General features: G+C 40.4%; 1 protein-coding gene across 3 annotated transcripts in view; it reads left to right on the top strand.

Moving 5' to 3' along the window:
* Positions 1-16,632, top strand: part of LOC135517954 (nucleus accumbens-associated protein 2-like) — a 43,158-nt gene extending 26,526 nt beyond the window's left edge. For all 3 annotated transcript variants that reach the window (XM_064942694.1, XM_064942696.1, XM_064942695.1), the window contains 4 exons: positions 4,107-4,283; positions 5,151-5,256; positions 5,590-5,687; positions 7,343-16,632. In XM_064942694.1, coding sequence (XP_064798766.1) covers positions 4,107-4,283; positions 5,151-5,256; positions 5,590-5,687; positions 7,343-7,863 — 902 coding nt within the window. In that variant the 3' untranslated portion in view covers positions 7,864-16,632. The remainder of the gene's footprint in view (positions 1-4,106; positions 4,284-5,150; positions 5,257-5,589; positions 5,688-7,342) is intronic.
* The last annotated feature ends 2,063 nt before the right edge of the window (positions 16,633-18,695 follow it).

The following is an 18,695-nucleotide window of genomic DNA, read 5'->3' as shown; positions in this document are numbered from 1 at the left end:
CTGGTATTTACCTTAGAACTACATGCTAGCAATTGTAGTTTTCTAGAAAATACTTTCCAGGACTGCGTCACATAAAGTGCTGCCCAATTCTCTGATAATCTCTTAGCATGAGAATATCCTTTGATGTCAAAGCAAAGGTTCTCTTACAAAATCTCACTTCATGAGTCAAATGAAGCAATATTCCTTTCATTTTGAAATGTAAGAATCAAAGAATATGTTGCATATTATACAGACAAAAACAGCCATGTAGAAAAATGGTTTTAGGGGGCAATATTTAAGAAACGTATGACTAAATGTTGAGCTGGAGAATGGATCAGGTTAGTACTCTTGTATCAGGTAACACGTGCCAGTTTTGTAGGCTGTCCTATACATTGTTCTTACAAAATCATGAATGGATGTGTCATAAATAATGTCACATGTGACTTCATAAAATGGGTTTCATATAATGGATCTCATAGCATGTCATAAATGATATAGATAATTTAGGCCTGCTTAACATTAGCATTGCATCATGTCATGTTTATAGTCAGTGGTGATTTTAGCATGTAAATCTTGGTGGGGAAAACCCAAAGCAATGTTGGGGGATGCATGCCAGCAAAACCAATACACAACACTAAACAATAGATTAATTGCACTATAACGGTGACAAACGGTGCTCACAAACTGCTAGGGCCTACATAAAGCTGTCCCAACAGCAGAGTCCCAACAGCAGTCCCAACACCTTACCACTGTTTCACCTGGCTATCAGCTGAGCCTTGTCTGGCAGTGAAACAGTTCAACCACATTTACTGCCTTTTAAAAAAAGCATAGCTGATATGGCTGACTTGCTTAAACAAATGTGGTTTCTACTGACAATTGAGATGTACAAACTATGTCATAAGGGGACAACAAGCAGATAAGATGCAATCTGTAATTTCGATTAATACATTAATGAGCGAGTTAGGACGGACATAGTCAATATAACTACTGTATTTGTTCTGCACTTTTGAATGTACAGCGACAGAATTCAGAACATGGGCCGTTCTTACAGAGTTCTCCCTTTACACCAAGTCAGAACCATAGAATAAATATAGGGGGATATAAGCAGACAATGAAAGCTCTTACAAAATTCAATGATTATATTTCTCTAAAACAGGTTACAGGCTACATGTGCACCACCAAATCAGAACAGTAGGCGAAATTAAGAGGGGAAAATAGACCAAATTATTAGGATGGACTACTGACAGCTTACTACACTACATACACTTGGTATTACTTTCTTATCTACAGTGTACATATCTCCCTGGCATATTACATCATTTATGCAGCAGCATACAAGACATTTCTGGACTTACCTTTTTGTGCTGTGCTTACTTGGAACAGGAAGGTGGCGCGACGGTCCTTCGTTGGACTAATTTTGTCGTCAAACTTTGTCATCAAAGTCTGGCATTCTCTGGATTTATGGTGCTTTCAGGACAACTGGGAACTCTGGGGGGGGGGGGAATCATGATGACGTCAGTGATCTTCAGGTCGTAGCTCTAGAAAGAGGCCTGAGTTCCCGACTTACAATTCCGAGTTGGATGACCATTCCAAACTTATTTTACCAGTCAGAGCTTGTTTTTTCCCCGAGTTCCCAGTTGTCTTGAACTCACTTAGGTCTTATTTCCCAGTTCCGAGTAAACAGTTGTTTTGAGAGAGGCAGAAATCATGCTGGTTTGACAGTATGGCTAATGTTGAATGTTTATCATTTTAAGCTTGGAAAAGAGACCCTTAAACCCAGAATTGGTACCACACACCCACTCCACTGAATTTCAGACCAGTGATTGCTTTGCAATGCTTACAGTTAGCCACTGATTTCTTCCAAACCACTCATAGTTGAATTTGCGATTTAGAACTGGTTGTGTAATGTTTATGTCCAAATGCCGAAGAGCATTGTTTTATCTAGAATTTCTTTCCATTATTTATCTTATTATGACAAGGATTAAAAAGGATTTACCAGTAGATTTGACTTGATTCATGATGATGACTGCTAGCTAAGAATTTGAAAGTATGATGTGTACTTGATCAGTCCCAACAAAGCTACTGTAGATATAACTTGATTGAGCCTTCCTGGGTGGGCTCTTCTAATGTAACTCTATGGCAGCACCCAAGGGACTTGAATGCTCGAGCTCTACCCTTAGATTTGTCAGTGAAGCAGTGTCACCATGAGTGACAGAACACTGAGCCAATCACGGCGCAACTAGAGAACATTACCAACCCCTACGCTCCGTATTCTGGCTGCCTCACCACCACAGAAAGCACTGAGCTAGGCTGAAACCCCTGCATTTTGGAGCTGCCTTATTCAAGTTAGCATAAAAAAGACATTGTTTGTATGGTGGGTTTATTAACTCAATGAAATGTATTTAACTTTTCTTTTACATTGATTGCAAACTGATATGTGACACGTATTAATGGAAAAACAGGCACTGAATGACAGGTCGCCACTGCTTATGGGACTTTATATAGGCATTTGGGTACGATGTATGAAGTTATACATTTTACTGTACATGGTGACCAACAACAGCTCCTTTATCACAACTCTAATGCACACACACACTTCACTCCCCCTACTGCAGTGCTTCATATTTTTTGCTGCTCAAGGCATTGTTATTGGACAGGTTTGTCAAAGTCTAGTGTTTCAGCATTCTATCTGCAATCAGTCAGAGCACCCCAGGGTGACATTGTGGGATATTTGAGAATGGTGTGTGTGCGTGTGTGTGTGTGTGTGTGTGTGTGTGTGTGTGTGTGTGTGTGTGTGTGTGTGTGTGTGTGTGTGTGTGTGTGTGTGTGTGTGTGTGTGTGTGTGCGTTTCGTGCGTGCGTTTCGTGCGTGCGTGCGTGCATGAGCATGTGTGTTTTTACTATCCTTGTGAGACCAGAAGTACAATTCGGACAGGTGGTGACATTTTGCTGGCCCCCACAAGGAAAATTGCTATTTTAGGCTTAGGTTTAGGATTCGAGTTACAATTAGGGTTAGGGTTAGAATTAGGGTTGGGGTTAGAATTAGGGTTGGGGTTGGGGTTAGGGTTGGGGTTGGGGTTAGGGTTAAGGGAAAATGGGATTTTGAACTGGAATCAATTGTTTGGTCCCCACAAGGATAGACGAAGAAACAGGTGTGTGTGTGTGAGAGAGCACATCTAGTGTGTGTGGACGTGTCTGGTGTAAGTGTTTGTATGTATAGTACAGTGCCTTGCGAAAGTATTCGGCCCCCTTGAACTGTGCGACCTTTTGCCACATTTCAGGCTTCAAACATAAAGATATAAAACTGTAATTTTTTTGTGAAGAATCAACAACAAGTGGGACACAATCATGAAGTGGAACGACATTTATTGGATATTTCAAACTTTTTTAACAAATCAAAAACTGAAAAATTGGACGTGCAAAATTATTCATCCCCCTTAAGTTAATACTTTGTAGCGCCACCTTTTGCTGCGATTTCAGCTGTAAGTCGCTTGGGGTATGTCTCTATCAGTTTTGCACATCGAGAGACTGAAATTCTTTCCCATTCCTCCTTGCAAAACAGCTCGAGCTCAGTGAGGTTGGATGGAGAGCATTTGTGAACAGCAGTTTTCAGTTCTTTCCACAGATTCTCGATTGGATTCAGGCCTGTTAAAAAAAGTTTGAAATATCCAATAAATGTCGTTCCACTTCATGATTGTGTCCCACTTGTTGTTGATTCTTCACAAAAAAATACAGTTTTATATCTTTATGTTTGAAGCCTGAAATGTGGCAAAAGGTCGCAAAGTTCAAGGGGGCCGAATACTTTCGCAAGGCACTGTATCTTGAGGTTAATGGGATGTTTTTGGGAGGGAATCCAAAGTTTGAAACCAGTAACTCTCTCTCCTGTGTCCCTCAAGGTGATGATACAGCACATTGATTATCTGGAACTTAGAATTTATTAAACACCCACACGACTAGATAGTAGTGTGTGTATGTGTGTGACTCTCATTCTCTTTGTCATTCTGTCTCTCTGTATTTCACGTAGGGTGAACGCCTCCCTCTCTATAGAAAGGGTTTATAGTTCTATCCATAACTCTTCCCTATGAATTCCTACACTACAGAGTTAACTCCTCACCTGTCCCTCTCCAGTCCAGGACAAGCCAGAGATGGCGGCCATGCCCCTGTCCCTGGAGAACCGCTCCTGTGTGCTGGTCCGTAGGGACCTGGTGGCCCTGCCCGCCAGCCTCATCAGCCAGATCGGATACCGCTGCCACCCCAAGCTCTACACCGAAGGAGACCCGGGGGAGAAACTGGAGCTGGTGGGAGGTATGCTGCAGAGGAGATTGATGAATAGTGTAAGGTCTCTGTTGGTCTTTGGTAAAAGGGTTGAGGTAAAAGGAATGGAAAAGGGGATACCTAGTCAGGTTGAGATTAGATCAAATGCTGTATGAAATGTTCAAGTTCAAGTTAATTTGCCATTTGCTATAAATACTTTGGAAATCGTATTCATAAGAGTTGTCACATAATTGATGGGAATAAAGGGATACAAAATAAGTGATAGAGTGAAATGTCAGGGTGATAGAGTACTGTCAGGGTGATAGAGTACTTTTACAGCATAAATGTTTCATGAAAGAAATGACAGGCTGGCAGAGTTGGGTTGTAAAGTAGCGATAGAAACACAGGGCAATGGTGTAGTGATAGAAACACAGGGTAATGGAGTAGCGATAGAAACACAGTGTAATGGAGTAGTGATAGAAACGGTAATGGATTAGTGATAGAAACACAGGGTAATGGAGTAGTGAAAGAAACACATGGTAATGGAGTAGTGATAGAAACACAGGATAATGGAGTAACGATAGAAACACAGTGTAATGGAGTAGTGATAGAAACAGGGTAATGGATTAGTGATAGAAACACAGGGTAATGGAGTAGTGAAAGAAACACAGGGTAATGGAGTAGTGACAGAAACACAGGATAATGGAGTAGTGATAGAAACAGTGTAATGGAGTAGTGATAGAAACAGGGTAATGGATTAGTGATAGAAACACAGGGTAATGGAGTAGTGACAGAAACACCGGGCAATGGAGTAGTGATAGAAACACAGGGCAATGGAGTAGTGATAGAAACACAGGGTAATGGATTAGTGATAGGGAAACCTATTTCACTCAGGAGCTCTCTATCATACCACCCAAGGTACATCTGTGTTTATGACACGGGGCCAGCTGATGAACTGTCACCTGTGTGCTGGCATCAAACACAAAGTCCTACTGCGTCGCCTGCTCGCCACGTTCTTCGACAGGTAAGTCAAAGCTAGTCTAAAGGTATTGATTAATAATGACATTATTTACATGTTTTAGGTGTGACTCAGATTCAGAAGATGTTAACCTTGTCAGTATAGATTTATAACGATCTGTTTCATGTGGAGTCATATTCATACTCAAAATCCTTCCACATATCCAACTTACATTTACATTCCTTGCTTTCTAAGTGTAATATATATGTATGAATGTATATTCTCAAGTCAGCATAAATCTATGGTTTGGAGTGCAGCACAGTCAGTCGTGTTGAGACATGTAATCCTATGGGTTTGGTGTTACCGCTGCCCTCTGGTGTTGGCTCTGTGTGCCTGCAGGAACACCCTGGCTAATAGCTGTGGAACAGGCATCCGTTCCTCTACCAGTGACCCCAGTAGGAAACCTCTGGACAGCCGTGTGCTCAATGCTGTCAAACGTGAGTCTGGTGCTGGTCAAATGTTGATCTTACATTGTGAAATATGGAGTATAATGGTTCATGGGGATGGCAGCCTCTGTTGAATCATTATTGTTTCAGAGTCAAACTATTGTAGATGATTTGTGAGATTATGACTGAAGAGGTGTGAATTCATGGAAGTTCAAGTACATTTTAACATCACTTGTTTAAGTGTAATATTTGTTTTATTATTTTTAAAAACAACGATCAACTATGCATATACAGTCCCAGTCAAAAAATTGGGCACAACTGCTCATTGAAAAAAAAATCTAATTCTAGAATAATAGTGAAGACATCAAAACTATGAAATAACACATGGAATCATGTAGTCATCAAAAAAGGGTTAAACAAATCAAAATATATGCTATAATTTAGATTCTTCAAAGTAGCCATCCTTTGCCTTGATGACATCTTTGCACACTCTTGGCATTCTCTCAACCAGTTTCATGAGGTAGTCACCTGGAATGCAATTCAATTAACAAGTGTGCCTTGTTAAAAGTTCATTTGTGGAATTTCTTTCCTTCTTAATGCGTTTAGGATATTTCAAGACTTTGAAAGTTTCTTCAAGTGCAGTCGCAAAAACCATCAAGCACTGTGATGAAACTGGCTTTCATGAGGACCTACACAGGAAAGGAAGACCTAGAGTTACCTCTGCTGCAGAGGATAAGTTCATTACAGTTAACTGCACCTTATGAATTGACTTGAGACACACCTCAACATCAACTGTTCAGAGGAGACTGTGTGAATCAAGCCTTCATGGTCGAATTGCTGCAAAGAAACCACTACTAAAGGACACCAATAGAAGATGAGACTTGCTTGGGCCAAGAAACACGAGCAATGGACATTAGAAAGGTGGCAATCTGTCTTGATTGAAAAAGTCCAAATGTGAAATTTTTAGTTCCAATCCCCGTGTCTTTGTGAGATGCAGAGTAAGTGAACGGATGATCTCCGCATGTGTGGTTCCCATCATGAAGCATGGAGGAGGAGATGTGATGGTGTGGGGTCTTTTGCTGGTGACACTGTCTGTGTCTTTTGCTGGTGACACTGTCTACCACAGCATTCTGCAGCAATACGCCATCCCATCTGGTTTGCGCTTAGTGAGACTATATTTCAGGACAATGACCCAAAACACACCTCCAGGCTGTGTAAGGGCTATTTGACCAAGGAGAGTGATGGAGTGCTGCATCAGATGACCTGGCCTCCACATTCACCCAACCTCAACCCAATTGAGATGGTTTGGGATTAGTTGGAGCGCAGAGTGAAGTGCTCAGCATATGTGGGAACTCCTTCAAGACTTTTGGAAAAGCATTCCTCATGAAGCTGGCTGAGAGAATGTCAAGAGTGTGCAAAGCTGTAATCAAGGCAAAGGGTGGCTTCTTTGAAGAATCTAAATTATAGCATATATTTTGATTTGTTTAAACGTTTTTGGTTACTACATCATTTCCATATGTGTTATTTCATAGTTTTGATGTCCACTATTATTCTACTATGTAGAAAGAATTAAAAATAAAGAAAAACCCTTGAATGAGTAGGTGTTGTACAAACTTTTGACTGGTACTGTTGACTGAGCCACAGGCAAAACGGCTACTGATTTACAAAGCTGAATGTCTTCCAACCCCCCCCCCCCCTCTCTCTAGTCTACTGTCAGAACTTTGCACCCAACTTCAAGGAGAGTGAGATGAACGTGATCGCCGCTGACATGTGCACCAACGCGCGGCGCGTCCGCAAACGCTGGCTGCCCAAGATCAAGTCCATGCTACCCGACGGCATGGAGGTCTACCGGGCCGGTGTGGGGGTGGCCGCTGGTGTGGGCCTGGGCCTGGCCCTGGGAGCCGCCGGACCCGGGGTGGTGCTCCCCTTTGAAACCGACTTCAAATCCCTGACCCCCTCTAGCCTTTCCCTGGACCAGAGGCTGTACCCGGAACTCAAGGACCCACTCAGGACTCACGCCCTGTTGGACATGGGCAGCCCGGGATCGGGGGTGGCTGTAGGGGAGGACGTGGACGCGGAGATCGTTGGTTCCCAGGCAGGGGGGGATGAGCAGCAGGAGGAGGAGGAGGAAATGGGGTTGGATGGTGTGGAGGGAACGATGATGCCGGGAGGCGAGGCCGGAGAGCGGGGTAACATGGCCCCGGGACAGGAAGGGGAGGAGTTTTGAGACGGCCTGATAGTGAACGGGCAGTGAATATCCCCTGACTACTGTCTCCGATCCATCCACCGCCACACTTTGCCTATCGCTTGCTATTTCTTTTCTCCTCCATCTCTTGTCCTCCTCCACGCTCTCCAAAGGGAACCTCTCAGCACGAGAAGCCACGCTTGCAGAACTTCCAGTACTGTGCAATGAACATACACACACACAGAAACACACACACTGCAGTGTATTATTTAGCAGGACAGGGAGTACAAGAAGTACAAGATTTTTTTATGCTGAACAGACACAGGCATTGCTGGGGAACAAGCAGAATGACTGAGCGAATATAAAAAATCTCTCATTTAAAAATGGAAAAACATTACTTTATTATTTCTCCAGATTATTTTTTGTCTTCTGGTTCATCTTCAAGACCCAATTGTAGATAACTGAACAAAGTAACACTCTTGTGTTATCATTCCCGCATAGTAGCAGAACTTGCTACATAACAGTTTCATCTATGGAATAGATCAGATAAGACTGTAAAATGATAGCCCTCTTCTTGGAATAGATAGATAGATGTATATGATCATTTAAAACACAATACAACCACACATGTGGATAATGCATTTAAAATCATCAAGTTTGACACAAAAAAAGTTTGAAAACATATCTCCATTGTGATCCTCTTAAATAAATGGTTAAAACATAAACATAGTAATACTAGGGTACACAGTAGACCTAAACTACCAGGCATACTTGGGTTACAGATATAATAATAATTAATACATTATTGTTTAACCTGTATTGCGCTTTTCAAAGGAAAGCAGAATGGGTTCTGAAAATAACCTCAGTAACGCTGAAGCAGCTCACACTGCACTGGCTGTGTGAGAGACTGAACGTACAGTTCTCTACAGGAACAACATGGATCAGTGTATTTAACACAAATGACCATGTTCCTTCTTTAAGTGCCACACAAATTCTTGGAAGATATCATATGATCACATCTCAACATACAGAGCAACAAATCAGTTGAACAATTGCATGTGGGGGGAAAACCAAGCATGTGATTTTGTGAAAGAGAAGAGAAACTTTTAACCTCTTACCCTGTTGCTTAAGGGTTGTGGTTTTCCAACTGATTGAACACTTGATCTGGAAATATGAAGGGCTTTTTTGTCTATGGATCATCCTTATACAAGATGATTTCTTCTATTAGCCAGTCAATGCAATGCCTGTGTCTTTTGGCGGATAGACTCACGTATATACACACACTGTTCCCATACACCTTGTGATTTTAACATCTGATACAGTACAGATGTATCTGAGACACTGACCAACCAGCTTAACAGTGTTTGCACCATTTAGCATACCTTTACAAAAAAACACACAGTATCACAATGCCAGAGACACAAACATGCACTAACACAACGCTTGCATGCAAAATGAGTAGAGAATCAACAACAACAACAGAGCCATTTATGAATCTGCATACAGAAAACAATCAGCAGTTGCCTGAAGATAGATCATTAATACTCCAAGGAGGAGAGACTGGTATATGTGTTTCTCTTCGGAGTCATGCGTTTGGCCTACGTTTGACCCAGATTAGTGTAACCTGGGTTTGGCCTTGGCCTGGGGTGGAGGCATGCTAGAGACATGCTGAGAAGAAAGGCTTGACACCGACTGCAGCACCCAGCCTACAGCTTCCTTTCATCCTCCAACAATTTTTGTTGTTGTAAATTATTGAATGAAACTAATATGAGAAATTTCTTCTGGCTTATTTGAAGAGGTTATAGGGAGGGATTGATGGTAAACTTATGGAGCTGCTGAGATATGACTGTTCTAAAGAAGTAACTGACCTTTGCCCCCTTATCTTGGAAGGTTTGAGGTTAGTGGACTTGGACGGACGGTCATGCTGACGACGACAGTTAGGGAGATGAGAGACAAAATGTTGCACAGCGGCATTTACTAGTTTTGTCACACTTTTTCTGTTCTAGCTGTTCATTTTTGCCACAAGTAGGGAGTCTAAATAGAAGGGTTGCTTGGGGTAACATATTGATAGGCCTATCAGACACCCACACGGTATGTATGTTATAGTTTATGAATGTGTACTTAATCTAACACCTGGTTAAAAACATGAGGTTTAATCAACTCCCAAAACAGTCATTTGAATGGACAGCCTTTTTTTGTTGTTTTATAATTGCATGATGGGAAAGCACATCATGTTTGTTAGATATTATTGTTCTGGAAACATCTATATTTACTAAAAAGCAAGATTGATCTGGTTTCAGAAACAAATCTATTTTTGTCCCCAATGTCATTCGACGACAGCTTACACTGGGCCAACTTTCAAAACGCTGGCATGCTTGGCATAACATAACAATGAAACAAGAGAGAACAAACAAGATCACATTTCCTCTTTCCAAGGCTTTATTATATGTGCCATTTTCAATATTGGGCCAGTTGTGTTGTGTTTAATATATATATGATCCTGTCCTATGGTTCTTTTGGGTATGATCCTGTTTCTGTAATCAGGAGCCCAGATTTATAATTGCACTAGCTAGGAAATGAGAAAACAAATACGTTTACAAGAGTATTTTTGGAGAAATGTGACCTGCAGGGAAGGGGGATGAGACTGTGGGTGAATGTAAACTGTAGCACTGATTCAGCTGGTTTCTAGCCCTGGTAGAGCATAGGAACAGTACTGTACATTAAAGTACAGGATCTTGGTGCCACAAGATACAATTATTTTCTAGCAGCTTGTACAGTGTTTCATCTGCTCATATAAAGTGGGCCGGAGAATGGAATAACATTAACAATTATTTGAAAGAAAGGTGACCAACTTTCCGTCTTAAGGGCACTGGAGCTGCTGTGTGATTTCAATAAAGAAGGATGGTGAAGATGTCTGCCGATGTCGGTGAATACCCAAATATACAGTCAAACTTGCCATGTTTGTTGGCCTATTGATAGGTTGTTCACTTATTCTATCTACATCCCCAACAAGAAACCAATTATGTTCCTTGTTCTTTATCTCATCTATAATTAAACCTGCTTGTTGCAACTCATTAATAAGATAGGACAGATAAACGGTCTGAATACCAAGCCTGTAATATAAGTAATAACTGCTTTCTCCATTGGTCGATTTGCATGTGCAACCACTACTGGCTCTAAGGGGAAGTGAAATGGCTTTCCAGTGCAATACTGTCATCAGGTAGGGGGTTTCCCTGTGATGGGAAATGTTGATAAGTGTCCTGTTCTGAAGAAGGGGCGGAGATCAGTGCCTTAATCGAGACTGCATGGGAAGAGTGTATTGTGCTTAATCATCTGTTTGTTTTGGGACTTCGACAAATAATTAAACTAGCTTTATTAGAGTCATGATGACAGAATGGAGAGCCAGGTATTGTTTTTTTATGTACAGTTCTGAATGCTAAGGTCAAATAAGTGCTGACAATAAATAGGCTTTGTTTTCCCAGAATACATTGGCAGGCGAGGTTAGAATGTTGGAGGGGGCTTAGAAAAGTACCCCTTTACTGTGTGCTCTTGTAAGCAAATAATACAAATATTAAGACTCTGGTATGGAGCGATTTCAGTGTCAACAGAAACTGTATTTGAATTCCATAATTTTTGTTTCGTATTAGGATATTACATTTGAATTGAATATTTTTGCATTTGTAATGCACAAATGCATGAATTGAACTTGTATTTCATGATTTGAAACTGAATTGAATGAATATTGCATTCAGTTTTAAAATTATATTTCAATTCATTCAGTTTCAATATGGTAGATATTGCATTCATTGTCTGTTTATCAAGTTTACAAACTACAATTTCAAATTCATCAAAGTTTCATATATTCAATTTCTCAGATTAATTCAGATTTCGTTTTCAAATTAAATTCTATAAATGTAGATTCAAAACTACAGACAACATCCTTGTACTTTGCCAGCCAGGAGAGGTAGATGACAACAGATGCTCTCTGTGGTAAACAAAAGCTTCTGGCGGTTTCTAAAGTCAATTGTCTTCCTATGAATTTGTCTCAGCTGTCTATAAGCTATTATAACCCCATTCCAGGAAGCTAAGACTCTCTGGAACATGGACATGCCTTCTGTTCCTGTCTATGATGATCACAGGTGCACAGGACACGTTAAAAGGGAGTGTCACAAAAAATGCTATTTGGTCCCCATAAGAATATAGTAGAATAGCCCTGTCATAGCTCTTCTAAGGATAGCCTTTCCACTCCCTATTTCTTATTGTTCTTGTGACTGAGTGGGTTAGAACCAGGTCTCTTGCATGTCACAAGACTGTGTTAGCCCTCTAAGCTGAAGCTCAGGAAGCTAACACAAGTCTTAATGTGTTCAGCAAGGTTACTCATCAAAAGAGCGTGGTTCTTCGAACCACCTCAGTTACATTTCACCCCCCTTTGACCTCGTACTCAGAGATCACGGCACCAATATAGCTAACTTGGTTTGAAATCAGGCCTACTGCACAACACATTCTGTGGCAAACAGAAGCAGAAGGATCTGTCCACCCCATTTAATGAGAGTGCAGCAGAGTTGGTTTGGTGATCCATGCATGTGATGAGCAACCTTGCCTGAGACCTGAAGACGTGTTTGTTTGACTGATGGGGTTCTAACCCAGGGCTCCTGTGCGCCAGACAATGCAGTTTTTCAGGTCTCAGACAAGTTACTCATTATGCGAGTGTGGTCACGGAACCACCTGTCTTACACTTCAACCCCCCTTTGACCTCCTCCTTGAAGAGACCCTTCCAAGTCACAGAACCAATGTCTAGGCTTTAGCTCAGCAGGCTAATACAGTCAACCCAGTAAATCACGTTACTCTTGTAATGACTATCCTTGCCAGAGACTTGAAACTAACACGTCTAACACAAACTCAGACATGTCAAACTAACACATCTTTAGGTCTCAGGTAAGGTGGCTCATCAAATGAGCATGAACCACCAAACACGCTCATTTCATGAGTAACCTGAGTTCGAGTCTCAGTATGAGCTGAATCATTGGGAAGCAGTAACGTTAAAGGAAAAATCCGCCTAAAAACAATATTTTTATATTTTTTTCAATAATACAGTCCCAAAATGTTTTGCATGTCAGCTGTTAAGTTTTCAAGATATTGGACTTTCAAGAAGTAAAGTGTCACTTGCCACATCATCATGATGATGCAAAATGCATCATATGACGCAAAAGACATATGGCATGTGACACTTTGCTTTTTGAAAATCCTATATCTTATAAACCTGGCTGCTGACATGCAAAACATTTTGGGATTGTATCCACAGTGGACTTAAAAAAATAAATATTTTGGGTGGAGTTTTCCTTTAATAAGCAAGCCTTTACATGAACTTCTTGAATTTTTACCTATAATCAAATCCAAATCTATTCAAATTTCTAGGCTTTAGCTAAATGGGCTAACACAGTCTTGTGACATGCAGGAGATCCGTTTCAAACCTTTTCACTCACAAGAGAAATATTAAATAGTGAGTGGAAAGGCTATCCTTAGAAGGGCTATGACCGGGGCTATTCAACTATATTCTTATGGGGACCAAATTGTGTTTTTTTGTGACACTCCCTTCTTACGTGTCCTGCGCAGCCTGTGATCATTATAGAGGTGAACAGAAGGCACATCCATGTTCCAGACTGTCTTAGCTTTCAGGAACCGGGTCATAATAGCTTATAACCAAAAATTATTCAAACGCTAGAGCCAAATTCATAGAAAGAAAATCAATTCAACATGTCACATTGGCTCTAGAAGCTTCCGTTTACCACAGAGAGTGTTTGATTCTATCTGTTCTCCTCTACCTTTCCTGGCTGGGAATGTACCAGAATGTTGTCTCTGGTTTTGAATCTGAATTTAGAGAACTTCTGCCCCTGAACAAGGCAGTAAACTCACTGTTCCTCGGGCCGTCATTGAAAATAAGAATTTGTTCTTAACCGACTTGCCTAGTTAAATAAAAGTAAAATAAAATTTGAAAAAATGAATTTGAAAACTAAATCTGAATGCATCTGATCATTTGAATGTATGAAACTTTGATACCCTTGAAATGCTACTTTGTTAAATTGATACACATACAATTAATGCAATATCTACCGTATTGAAACTGAATGTATAAATATTGAATTTTAATATTCAATTCAATTGAAATAGAATTTAAAATGAAATGCAATATTCATTCAATTCAGTTTCAAATCTTGAAATACAAGTTCAATTTATGAATTCAATGATTACATTTGTGCATTACAAATTCAAAAATATTACATTTAAATTAAATATCCTAATACAAATACAAAAGTATGGAATTCACACACAATTTCTGTTGACACTGAAATCGCTCCATATTCTGGACTTTAGCTCCAATCCATTTGCCTTCTTGAATTGCAGCACAGTATGTGTCAACACGAGAAACACTATACTGTGACGTTCTGCATGGGCGTGCTTCTATAGGTCGCTTCTATAGGTCTAGCAATTCTGACAGGCTAGAATAGTGGCATATTATCACATACACAGTAGATTCATGCTACTTGATCAAATAACGACTAAGTTTACTCCACTTCTTGTCAGTAGTGATCTATACTGCCTGAGTCGCAGAATATTTAGTTATTGGTGTCATTTGTTATTTCAAAACCACCTGAATAACATGTAGACTTGATCAATCTGAAATATATATCACACACTCAACAGTTATCACCATGAATGACCACGGACTGGAAAGGCTTCAAATGAGCCATGGAGGAGGCTACAGTAGTACAAACTTTACCCATAGGAACCCTTGTTTTCATGCATTGTCTTTGTTTAATGCTTCAACCTGTTTATATCTGATTCACTTCCTGCCTGCCTTACTGCATCTGATGTACCTAAATCTTTCCAAGCCGCACAACAAAAAATAACTTAACCCCGCTTTTTGTGGGGTCGAAGTTAGACATGAAATTATGCTGCGCTAGAAAACTGAGTGAAACTCAGAGAATGTTGTGGCTAACCTAAAGAGAGTGAGCTCTGTTTGTGGTTGCTGAAAAGAATGCTGTCCCATATGTATGTCATATAATGTTCTAGTTTACAATGTTTACTTAGTGTAGCACTTTGCTATTTCTTCAAATAGAGGCCTAATCTGAAACGGCATTTTAGTCCAACTTGTCCAACAAAACTGTATGAACACAATGAGCAGGAAAGATTGTGGGATTGTAGCGAGTGGGTGCTGAGGTCCACCAATTTGGCAACGCGCTATGGAGGGTCTGCACACAGTAGCCTACACTGAGCTGTTAAGTGTTCCCCGTACCAACTGCTTTGTGTGCCATTTGGTTGCCCAATTCCTACAGAACCCACTTATACAGTGCTCATTCCTCTAGTGTGGTGGTCATGGAAGGAGAGGTTCTACACTAACTACAGGTCCTTTCTTATGGATTGCCGATATGACGAAATCCGTCATGAAATCCCTGTGTGTTTCTTCTTAGGATCAGTGACGAAATAACAACAGGTCTTTGTTCAATGACTGTAATATAATGCATGCTGAAACATTGAGACGGCCATTAAATTAGTCCTACGTAACTGAGCCCATGATCTAGGCACACCATGCAATTCATTTCAAAGGTATATCAGGCTCTTTGCTATGGTCAGCTCTGAGCCGAGGACAAAGAAAAATATCACATTTGAGTGCATTTTGTCTACCGATACAAAACCTACTATTGACCGTTTGCATAAACCCACCCAGCTTACAGAAATTGTAATAACTACAGTAAGGCTTGAGGTATCATAAGACTGACTACTGTAATGGATGTGCATGTGAACCTATAGACTCGGAAAATAACTGCACTAAGTTTGTTTGTTTGTCTTTGAACATAATGCCAGCACTTTAGAAATAATAAAATAAAAAAATCTTTCAAAATGTAAGAGTGAAGGTTGGAGGACAGTCTTAAGTCTCTGGGAGCAACCTTTAAAGCCATGTTCTTAGAGCGCTGACAATCAGAACAGGGAAGACCCACCTGCACTATGGGATGTGTGTCATCAATAGCTGGGCTCCTGCTAATTCCTGCCTTGTTGCTTCCAGCTTTGCTATTGGTCCATGTGAGCTACCTACTCCAGAACGGAGGCCTGTGGCAGTGCCAACTCTGGCCCTCAGGGTTGCCTAGGCAACTGCATGTTCTCTGTGCACCTCTCTCAGCTACTGTAGATTTGACTGAGAACCTGATTGATCTAGGACCTGCTGTGTTTTTTACTCCTAAATGTCACGGTCAGGATGTGGATAGTTTAAGTTGATCCTAGAGCAGCACTTTGGGGTAACTTAGCTTACTTGACAAATCTAGGCCTTTATGACAACCCACAGGGCATACACTGCTTGAATCAACGTTGTTTCCACATCATTTCAATGAAATGACGTTGAACCAATTTGGAATAGACGTTAAATTGATGCTTGTCCCCAGTGGGAAGTGACTTTTGACATTTGTCGATGTCTGAGAGATTGAGTTCCATTAAGCTGGAACCTGGCAAAATGGGACAGGAGAATGGGGTTGGTTTTAATGGAGGTGGAACTCTGTGACCGCTTTATATTTGAAAAGATAATGATTCAAATGTATATGCGCCTTCTGACTCAAGCATCAATAATATATACAAGAGAAACACAAGATGCTACTTTTGATGTTGCATAAAGAACAAACAAATCTCCATTCCAAATATGTTTTATCCTTCCACCGCCAGTTTTAGTTGAGGTTGACATTGTGTAGTTCACGAGTAAATTGATTTCTTTCAAATGCAATACTTTGAAGTCTGCCTTCTAATAAAACTCCTTACTTCAACATATATTCCAGTCTTCTTGTTTTATATTCCCTGTTTGTCATTATTATTCTTCTTTAAACTGGCCACTTCAACATGTACCAGTCCTTGTTGAACTGGTATCAACATGAATAGAGCAATTGGCATGGTAGTCCAATACAGTGTTCAGAAAACTCTGGAAACAAATAGAAAAGGTTTCTCAAAATTATTAGTAGTTACTCTAGGTCCCTCAAATTATAATCTAGACCTCAAAGCAGTTTCACTGCTTCTTTTTATTATTCTTATTCTTTCCCTCTAATCAAGGTCAGATTTAGACCTGGGACACCAGGAAGGTGCAATTCATTATCAGGTAGAACAGAACCAGCAGTACTTTATTTTTACCTTTATTTAACCAAGAACAAATTCTTATTTTCAATGATGACCTGGGAAGAAGTGGGTTAACTGCCTGTTCAGGGGCAGAACGACAGATTTGTACCTTGTCAGCTCGGGGGTTTGAACTCGCAACCTTCCGGTTACTAGTCCAATGCTCTAACCACTAGGCTACACTACTCCCCACCTCGATCATAGGATAAGATAGGAATATCCCTGCTCAGGTGTATCACTTTTAGTCACACAACAGTAGGGAAAATAAAAAGCTATTGGGACAAAGCCAAGGCCAATGGGGGACATGATAGGTTCGATCACCCAAACCAAAAAATAAGATAAGATAATAAGATATTGGTAAAATTACAAGAAATTTGCTCTAAAACAGCAAAATTCCCCACTGGGCATACGCTTTGTTGATTCAATGCTGTTATGACATTGAAACAACGTGGAATAAATAAAATAAAAATTGTCACATGCTTCGTAGACAACAGGTGTAGACGAACAGTGAAATGTTTACTTAGGTGTCCTTTGCCAATGCAGAGTTAAAGATAAGATACACACACAGTGAATTTCAAACACAGGTTCAACAACAAAGACCAAGGAGGTTTTCCAACGTCTCACAAAGAAATGCAACTATTGATAGATGGATAAAAAAAATTAAAAGCAAACATCGAATAACCCTTTGAGCATAGTGACGTTATTAATTACACTTTTGATGGTGTATCAATAGACTCAGTCACTACAAAGATACAGAAGTCCTGGCGTCCCGAGTGGCGCAGCGGTTTAAGGCACTGCATAGCCGTGCTAGAAGTGTCACTATAGACACTGGTTCATTCCCAGGCTGTGTCACTACCGGCAGTTATCGGGAGTCCCATAGGGCGGCGCACATTGGCTCAGCATTGTCCAGGTTAGGGGAGGGTTGCCGGAGAGGAAGAAAACTGCTCAGTGATTTTACCATGAGGCCAATGGTGATGTTAAAACATTTAGAGTTTAATGGCTGTGATAGGAGAAAACTGAGGGTAAATCAACAACATTGTAATTACTCTATAATACTAACCTAATTGATAGAGTGAAAATAAGGAAGCTTGCACAGAATAAAAACATATATCCAAAACATGCATCCTGTTTGCAACAAGGCACTAAAGTAATATTACAAAATACTTGGCAAAGCAATTCACTTTTTGTCCTAATACAAAGTGTTATGTTTTATTGGATTTGCCACAAACTTATATCCATATGTTCAAGCATAGGCATAGTGGTGGCTGCATCATGTTATGAGTATGCTTGTAATCGTTAAGGACTAGGGGAGTTTAAGGATAAAAAAATTAACGGAATGGAGCTAAGCACAGGCAGAACATTGGAGGAAAACTTGATTCAGTCTGCTTTCCACCAGACACTGGGAGATGAATTCACCTTTCAGCAAGACAATAACCTAAAACACAAGGCCAAATCTACACTGACGCTGCTTACCAAGAAGACAGTTGTTTAAAAAAAAAAGTGTAGTATTGTGTGTAGATGGGGGAGAAAAATATAAATTGAATTAATTTTGATTTCAGGTTGTAACACAACAAAATGTGAAATAAGGGGTATGAATACTTTCTGAAGGTACTGTATATAGGGAGTGGAAAAACATGGCTAAATACAGGGAGTACTAGTCCCGAGTCGATGTGCAGTGGTACGAGGTAATTAAGGTAACTATGAACTGTACATATACAGTAGGTAGG

Source organism: Oncorhynchus masou, chromosome 28 (genome assembly GCF_036934945.1).
Source record: "Oncorhynchus masou masou isolate Uvic2021 chromosome 28, UVic_Omas_1.1, whole genome shotgun sequence".
Taxonomy (NCBI): domain Eukaryota; kingdom Metazoa; phylum Chordata; class Actinopteri; order Salmoniformes; family Salmonidae; genus Oncorhynchus; species Oncorhynchus masou.
The sequence above is the reverse complement of the archived record's forward strand: the minus strand, read 5'-3'. Positions and strand labels throughout refer to the sequence as shown.